General features: G+C 28.6%; 2 protein-coding genes across 4 annotated transcripts; both read left to right on the top strand.

Annotated features, from left to right (window-relative positions):
• The first annotated feature begins 774 nt into the window (after positions 1 to 774).
• On the top strand, positions 775 to 3691 carry LOC131621592 (heat stress transcription factor A-6b-like). 3 transcript variants are annotated; one of them, XM_058892631.1, is made up of 4 exons: positions 781 to 1389; positions 1888 to 2469; positions 2918 to 2984; positions 3137 to 3691. In XM_058892631.1, exons 1-3 carry the CDS (start codon positions 1093 to 1095, stop codon positions 2933 to 2935), a joined length of 897 nt encoding a protein of 298 aa, XP_058748614.1. In that variant the 5' UTR covers positions 781 to 1092; the 3' UTR covers positions 2936 to 2984; positions 3137 to 3691. The 3 variants fall into 3 exon arrangements, with proteins under 3 accessions (XP_058748612.1, XP_058748614.1, XP_058748613.1); XM_058892630.1 differs by having other exon boundaries at positions 2914 to 2984; positions 3137 to 3690; XM_058892629.1 differs by lacking the exons at positions 2918 to 2984; positions 3137 to 3691 and having other exon boundaries at positions 775 to 1389; positions 1888 to 2907.
• Positions 3692 to 6471: 2780 nt separating this feature from the next.
• LOC131621591 (transmembrane emp24 domain-containing protein p24beta3-like) lies at positions 6472 to 7805 on the top strand. The gene is made up of 4 exons (XM_058892628.1): positions 6472 to 6731; positions 6828 to 7014; positions 7284 to 7391; positions 7511 to 7805. Exons 1-4 carry the CDS (start codon positions 6525 to 6527, stop codon positions 7642 to 7644), a joined length of 636 nt encoding a protein of 211 aa, XP_058748611.1. The 5' UTR covers positions 6472 to 6524; the 3' UTR covers positions 7645 to 7805.
• The last annotated feature ends 290 nt before the right edge of the window (positions 7806 to 8095 follow it).

Below are 8095 nucleotides of genomic sequence, written 5' to 3'. Positions count from 1 at the left end.
TACTATTATTTTAGCTTAAAAAAGAAAATATATTATTATTATTATTATTATTATTATTATTATTATTATTATTATTATTATTATTATTATTATTATTATTATTATTATTATTTTATAAAGTTCTTAAAAGTCACTTGTTGATATATTTTCATCATAAAAAATCCATTATGTCCCCTTTGTTCCACAAATATGTGACAAGGCTACATAATTTCATTCTTTTTAACTCCAAAGATTTTGGAGGCGAGTATTGTTTACCTTAATTTCACAAACTCACCAACCAAGTAAGAGAACAAGAACCTCACTTCCCATCCACTCATTCTTCTATTATACTAGTAGTACTTTTTTAAAAAAATCCCATAAATTCCATGGCTATCATTTTTTCATTTTAAAAACAAATCAAATCAATTATTATTAATATACGGCTCTTTTTACATATGTTACCACCCAATTGAAGAAACATGGTTGAATTGAATTTCCCATTCACATACATACATACATACATGATACCATAGCCTTATCCAATCATATTATATAAATCCAGTGTGCCAATCAAAACCACTACCTCCCAACAAATGAATCCCCCCACAAACAAATAACAATAAAATAAAACAATAGCATCCCCACCACCATATCAAATACTTCCTTCCTATTTACCTTCCAGAACTTTCCTAACAAAGAACCAACTCCATCACACACACATGTCACTCTCACCCACTTGCTATTCAAGGAAAAGATTTCTCAATAAAATATCACAATATTGCTTCCAATATCTCTAGAAACTTCCTAATAATAGCCTTCTTTATTAATTTTTTTTTCTCACTACACTTCACTCTCTCCTCCTATATAACCCCTCCCAACACTTCCTCCATAGCTTTCTTCAATTATACCTAACACAATTGCAATTCAAATTTTCTTCAACTTCCTTCCAAATTTTCCAATGCTTCAATTTTTCACCTTCACCTTCTTCTCCTTATCATCATTTTCACTTCTTCTCAATTTCAATTCCCCCTCTGTTTTTTCTAAATATTAATTACTTTCTACTCTATCAAATTCAAAAACAACCTTCAAATTTTAGGTTTGTAAAATTTGAAAATGAACTATCTGTATCCGGTGAAAGAGGAGTATTTGGAATTCGAAGCATCCTCGTCGACAACATCAATGGTGGGTGTTCCACGACCAATGGAGGGTCTTCATGAAGTTGGACCGCCACCATTTCTAACAAAAACTTTCGATGTTGTTGAGGATCCCACAACTAGTCACATAGTCTCATGGAACAGAGACGGTGTTAGCTTTGTTGTTTGGGATCCAAATGCTTTCTCCAGAGACCTTCTTCCTCGATACTTCAAACACAACAATTTCTCAAGTTTTGTTAGACAACTCAACACTTATGTAAGTACTATTCTTTTTTGGTGTGTTTTTTCTATAGTATCCGATCCACTCGACCATCTAATCTCAGTTGCTGAAATTGAACATAATTCTCTCTACTAAGTTCAGGAATGTCAAAATTAATCAAGATTAACATTTCACTATTAACCCGATTCCGTATTGTTTTTAATTTAAAAAAACTATATGAATATTTTTTTATTAATAAAGTCAACAGATATTTTCAATGTTGAGTTGCTTTATAGTAATATTTTTCTATTTATTAACTTATTTTTTTAACTCAATAAAATATAGTATTATCTGGAGTTGTACTATATATATTATAAAAATATTTTAGTTTTTGGTTTCTGGATTTCTCCTCCTACCTACTCCATTGGATGATGTATATTACCATTATGCCATTACCTATGGAAGAAGGAATTGGATATTTTCTCTATTTGTATCATATCTGTTTGTTTTGTTTTTTCTATTATTCGATGTGGGACTTAAGATTATCAATTACAGGGATTTAGAAAAATCGATCCTGATAAATGGGAGTTTGCGAACGAAGGATTTCTGAGAGGACATAAGCATCTTTTAGCGAACATTAAGAGAAGGAGACAAACATCACAACCTAGTACTTCTTCATCTTCTTCTTCTCAACAATCATCATTTGGCCAATGTGTTGAAATTGGTCGTTATGGATTAGACGAAGAAATCGATCATTTGAAGCGCGATAAACAAGTGTTAATGATGGAGCTTGTGAAGCTGAGACAGCAACAGCAGAATACAAGGTCTTGTCTTCAAGCTATGGAGGAGAGGCTAAGAGGGACAGAAATTAAGCAGCAACAAATGATGGCCTTTTTGGCTAGAGCTATGAGAAATCCTGCTTTTATTCAGCAGTTGCTTCAACATAAGGAAAGGAGAAAGGTGATTGAAGAAGATGTTACTAAGAAGAGAAGAAGGCCTATTGAGTATGGCGAATCAAGCAATAGTGTTGAATTTGGGTTCGGGTTTGAAGTGTCCGAGTTGGAGGTTTTGGCTATGGAAATGCAAGGTCTTGGAAGAGGTGGAGGAGAACAAGAGCAAGAGGAAGAAGAGATTGAGGTATTTGAGACTAATGAGAATAATTTGAATAAAGAACTTGATGAAGGGTTTTGGGAAGAACTTTTTAGTGAAAAATTTGAGAGTGAGTTAGATATTTTATATGCTCAAAGAGATGATGAAGATAATGTCAATTTGCTGGCTAATCGCTTTGGTAACTTGGGTTCAAGTCCGAAATGAACTACATTGAATCATGATTAACATTTTCGCATGTTCGAGTATGTTCGAGTGATTCGAGAGTTGGAAATTCGTTCTTTTTCGGACTCGAATTTGTAGAAGTATGATCATGGTTGGAAACTTGGTGTGACAGTAAATCTACCAAGGAGAAAAAATCTGTGGAAAGCGTTTAAATTTTGGTGTTTCTAACTCTTATAATATATGTGTCCTTTTGTTGTAGTAACAGGTTGAAACTTGAGTTTCTCATGTTTGTGATCTCTTTGATATTAGGTAGGTTTTGCAGAGCTGTTGAATGGACAAGAATCTCTGATAGTTGATAGAGATGATTATTTGCTCTCAAGGTTCAGTATTTTGTTAATTCAATGTCATTTCATTTCAGAAAAAAAAAAAAAAAAAACAATGTAATAAATGTTCATCATATGAAGCAATATATGGTGTTTGTTTGTGGGTTTTATTGTTTAGAATAATAATAATGTTACCTTCACAAATGTAGATTGATTCAGAAGATGTAGAATGGTACGAAGTAGCTGATGAATGATGATCAAGAATCTTAACTGAATTTGCTTTTTGATTGAAGATCCTAATGGTGGTGAACCTTGTTGGTTTGATATTTTTCTTCCCTATGAACTTTAGAATTGGTTTGTACTTTTGTTATGTGGTGAGAAAAAAAAAAGGCATATCCATCAACGAATTTCATGATGTTACATGACATAATGTAGTGCTGTGTAATTAGGTAGGTAGGAAGGTATCTTCATGTGTGCAAGATTCCTTTCTCATTTGAGAAACCAATATGTAAAAAATCATTGGGGACTAAAATGTGTGAACACTATGCTGTTGAGAAAATGAGTGGATTGTATTTATAGTGGAGAGGAAATTATAAAATGAACAGTTGATTTCACTTCTCTGTCCTCATATGAATAGATAGGAGGAATGGAATAAAAGACGTTGTGAATAAGAGGTTGATATTAGAGAAGAAGAGAGAATAATAATTTTGTTGAACTATGTAGTATGAAAAGAATAATCTTTGTTTAGTCAAGTATATGTTACTTGTGTAGACGAGGTATTTTAATTTATATGTGTTAATTGAATTAAATAAATTTGATGGGTTAGTCTAAAGTTATGGTCAGTTTAGTAAAAATAGTGGTTTACAGATAAGTTATCTAATAGTTTATAGTTTATGATTGATGGTTGATGATTGATAATTTTTTTAGATAATAATTGATGACTTATAGCGAATAAGTTTAATTGAAGTGTTTAGTAAAATTAGTGGTTCAATTAGTTGAAAAATTAAAATGACATAAAAGATAGTTAATTTATAAAAGATATTAGTGGATTTTATTTAAAAGAATAAGGAAATAAAAGATAAATTATAAATTATAAGTTAAAATGCTAATTGAAATAGCATCTGAAAAATAAGCTATAAATTCGTGATGAAAAAACCATTATCAAATATGTCTTTTATTGTTATATGAGATTATAAATCATAATTTAAAAAAAATATCTTACCAACTAGAACCTTAATGTACACAAATTGTTTGCTTTACTTATTTATATCACCATTAGAATAAAATTTAATTTGATGACTTAAAAAAATATTAATATAAATATTCCTCTATCTATTAAATTTAAAGATTCTTTGTCTATTTTTATAAAATAAATTTTAAACTTTAAATTGCATTATAATAATTTCTTTACATATTTTTAAATTATATTTTTTAGTCAGTCTGCATACTATTATACAAATATTAATAATTTGATTTAAAGATAAATTTGTGAAATTATATAAAATTCAACAAACTTAATACTTTAATAAACATTTTTTAAAAAATTTTGTAAAGACATGCATAGTATGTGATAATATAATCCTATGAAAAATAAATTAACAATTAGAATTATCCTCCATTTGAAATGTTGTAAGCAAATGTTTGCATGAAAATGGTTGATAGGAAAGATATGAAGTGCTAGTGTGGTGTGTGACAGAAAGTGTTGATGTATGTGCTACTAATTATATTAATGAGATCTGGAATTTTGAATTCTTTTATACCTAATAATATAGTACTAAAACAATCCACCAATCAACAGACAAGTATTTCAAATTGTTGTTTCATTCTTTAGCATTAAAAACATGTATTGTATTAAGGCAAATTCTTTGGAACATGTAAGTTTTAGTTGGATAACTTTAATGTAAATAAATTTAAAATTTTAAGTTATTTTAAAATAAAATAATATTAAAATATAATATAGTACTATTGAAATGTTTCTTTCATTTTAATATCTTAGTTTTGTTCTTGATGCCGTAAATTTTGATTTCAATGTCCGTGTTGTTGATATCTATCTTTGTGTAAGGTTTGCATGATTTTTGTTCTTATCAATAGAGTGCAATACATTATTTTCTTTCATCCACTTTTTCATCTAATAAAAACAATAGAAATTGGAGAAAATTATAGAGATAGTTTACTGTGTTTAGGTGTGTTTGTTTCAAGAATTAAAATTGGATTGTGAATGGGAATAAGAATGTCATAATCTTATATTTGTTGCAAGTTTTTAAAAATTATTCTCAAATACTTTTTATTTTTAGGAATGTTTTTAGACATAATTTTTCTCATGATTAAAATATAGGAATCTAATATTTCAATGAAAATAACTCAACTACTTATAACTTTTTAGTACTACTTTTTACTATTTTTATTTTTTTATAATTTTTAAATTAAATAAAATTTTCCTACAAAAAATATTATTCTCCAAATACATAAATAGGTATATTGTTCCTTAAAATAATAATTCAAAATATATAATTTTAAAGAATATAATTTCACAACTTTAAACAAACACACCCTCCTTTTTCTCTCATAGTCTCTCCAGGAAGATGATGTACAATATTCATTTTTGTATATTTAATCCAATTTTTACACATATTTTCTAGATGATCAAAACAAAGCATATGATGTTTTAAAAAAAAAAAAAAAAAAACTAATAAGAATATGCGATAGGTCGTGTAAAAAGTAAGGTCATAAAGGCTTTTATAATAGTACATTAGGCCCCCAGCCCCCCAAGTGCATCTTTTTCTCAAACAATGTTTGGGCCTGTTATATCTTGGGGAAACCTGTTGTAGAAATTACATGTATCATCTCAATTAGCCAATAAATGTTATAAAACAATATTCAAATTAAATACATATTAATTTCGTTTTGCCACCTAAAAAGGATTGAGGAGTAATTTGTTGTCTGTTTGTCTCTTATTTCTCTATAATTTTCTATTACATATATTAATTATTATTCTAAAATAATTAATTGGCTAAAATCAACTTTTGTTACTTTATTTTTTTGCAAATTAATAGATTTTTTTACTTCATTTATAAATTAAAAAAATATATAATCTCATTCTTCAAAATTTTATATATCTTAAAATGAGAAATATGTAAAACTCCAAAAGATCTTATATCTCTTAAAATATGCATTGCCACCAACTTGTCAATTCAAAAAAACTTTAAGTGAAAAAAATTAAGAGACTATTATCAAATTTAAAAATGAGGGGATCAAATTTGTAAATTAAACTAACCAATGTGAGAGGACAAATAAACTTAAGCATGATTATATTACATTACATCTATAAGTATTCACTTTTATTGAAAATATTATATATGGAAGTTATAAAATTTTATTTTAATTTTCCTGTATTTGTTTCCTCCTTTTGATTTGATTATCAAAACTAATTTTCTCCTCCAACAACATAACTATTATAAACCGTGACTTTAGATGCTAGTAACGACTTGTTAAACCAACCAACCAGATTTTAAGCCATTAAAAGTTCTCACTTGACCAATAATCATTGTCGTTCTTACAAAAGAGAGATCCAAAATAATCTTAACAAACTAGCTAGAAATGAATTTTCATTCAAAATTTTGTACAATCTTGATCATCTTCCTCAGTACCCTAATTTCTCATGCATTTTCTCTCTCGATCAGTTTACACGATGTTGAATGCATATCCGAGCATGTTCCACATGAAAATGACATTGTTTCCGGAAACTTTGTTGTAATGGATCATGATATTTTTTGGAGCTCAGATCATCCTGGAATTGATTTCACGGTAAATTACTTTTTATTCTTTTCAACCGAATCATTTAAAACAAAATGAAATTTGTTTTTCAATTTTGTTTTTTATTAATGAATGTGTGATTTGTAGGTGACATCTCCGGCAGGAAATGTGGTGAGTTCTTTGAAGGGAACATCAGGGGACAAATTTGAGTTCAAAGCGACACAAAGTGGAATTTACAAGTTTTGCTTTAATAATCCCATTTCTACGCCAGAAACTGTCTCATTTTATGTTCATGTTGGCCACATTCCTAATGAGCATGACTTAGCTAAAGATGGTAATAAGTTTATGATTTTTGTCATTATAAATAGACTTGAATTTAATTAAATATGCATGAATCGTTACATAGCATATATACTTCTGATCCAAATCGTCTTGTGTTTGATACAATACTCATACATGAGATTACATTCAATTATCGACATCTCAGAGTCATTATCGTGGATATATTAATGGTGTCATCTCCGTGGATATATGATTCATTTATTTTTTCAACTAATTTTATACTAGTTTTACATTTACTCATATTTTTGCTTTTGTGTTCAGAGCATTTGGATCCAATAAATGTGAAGATTGCTGAGTTAAGAGAAGCATTAGAATCTATTATAACAGAACAAAAGTACTTGAAAGCACGTGATGCTAGACATCGAAATAGTAAGTTATTCTTTCTTACTAGCGATTGCATTTAATTATTGTGTATTTATCAAACCATGCATCTTTGGTGGATGGTAGATTTCTTCTAACTATGATGTATTCAATTTTGGTAATTGTAGCAAATGAGAGCACCAGAAAACGTGTTGTATTTTACACACTCTTGGAGTACATTTTATTTGTGACTACAAGTGTATTGCAAGTTATATACATTCGTCGTCTCTTCAGCAAATCATTCGCTTATAATCGGGTGTAGGCCTCGTACTCATGGTGAATTTGGGTATCACATTGTATCACAATGATAATTTTTCTTTTTTGTACTTTGTAATTTTCTAACTTGATCATTTTTGTTTTTTCCTTTTTTCTTACTTATATTTGTAATTTACCTAAATGTGATCAATTTTTCTATTTATACAAGAACTCATAAATGAAGTGATTTTAGCAATTATTTTTGTTTTAGATGAATTTCATTCTTATGAGTTGAGCTAGCTTTAAAGAAGTTTAATTTCTCTTTGGCCTCTAATATCTTGCCATCAATGCCAAATAATATTAAAAATATACTATCATACCAAACTAACTATATTGTCATAACTACACATTAAGCCAAGAGTTATGCACACCTTCAATTTAGTATATATTCTGTGTTGGAACTAAAGTTTATTGGAAAGAATGGATTCACAGTCTGTTGGAATGATGCAGAGCTTTTG

Source organism: Vicia villosa, unplaced genomic scaffold (genome assembly GCF_029867415.1).
Source record: "Vicia villosa cultivar HV-30 ecotype Madison, WI unplaced genomic scaffold, Vvil1.0 ctg.000010F_1_1, whole genome shotgun sequence".
In the NCBI taxonomy this organism is placed as follows: domain Eukaryota; kingdom Viridiplantae; phylum Streptophyta; class Magnoliopsida; order Fabales; family Fabaceae; genus Vicia; species Vicia villosa.
The sequence above is the reverse complement of the archived record's forward strand: the minus strand, read 5'-3'. Positions and strand labels throughout refer to the sequence as shown.

Excerpts from the sequence above, each read along its gene's own strand:
- LOC131621591 (XM_058892628.1), top strand. The coding sequence starts at position 6,525 with ATGAATTTTCATTCAAAATTTTGTACAATCTTGATCATCTTCCTCAGT. Across the intron at positions 6,732-6,827 it reads ATCCTGGAATTGATTTCACG|GTGACATCTCCGGCAGGAAA; the intron begins GTAAATTACTTT and ends TGTGATTTGTAG. Across the intron at positions 7,392-7,510 it reads TGATGCTAGACATCGAAATA|CAAATGAGAGCACCAGAAAA; the intron begins GTAAGTTATTCT and ends TGGTAATTGTAG.
- LOC131621592 (XM_058892629.1), top strand. The coding sequence starts at position 1,093 with ATGAACTATCTGTATCCGGTGAAAGAGGAGTATTTGGAATTCGAAGCA. Across the intron at positions 1,390-1,887 it reads TTAGACAACTCAACACTTAT|GGATTTAGAAAAATCGATCC; the intron begins GTAAGTACTATT and ends TATCAATTACAG.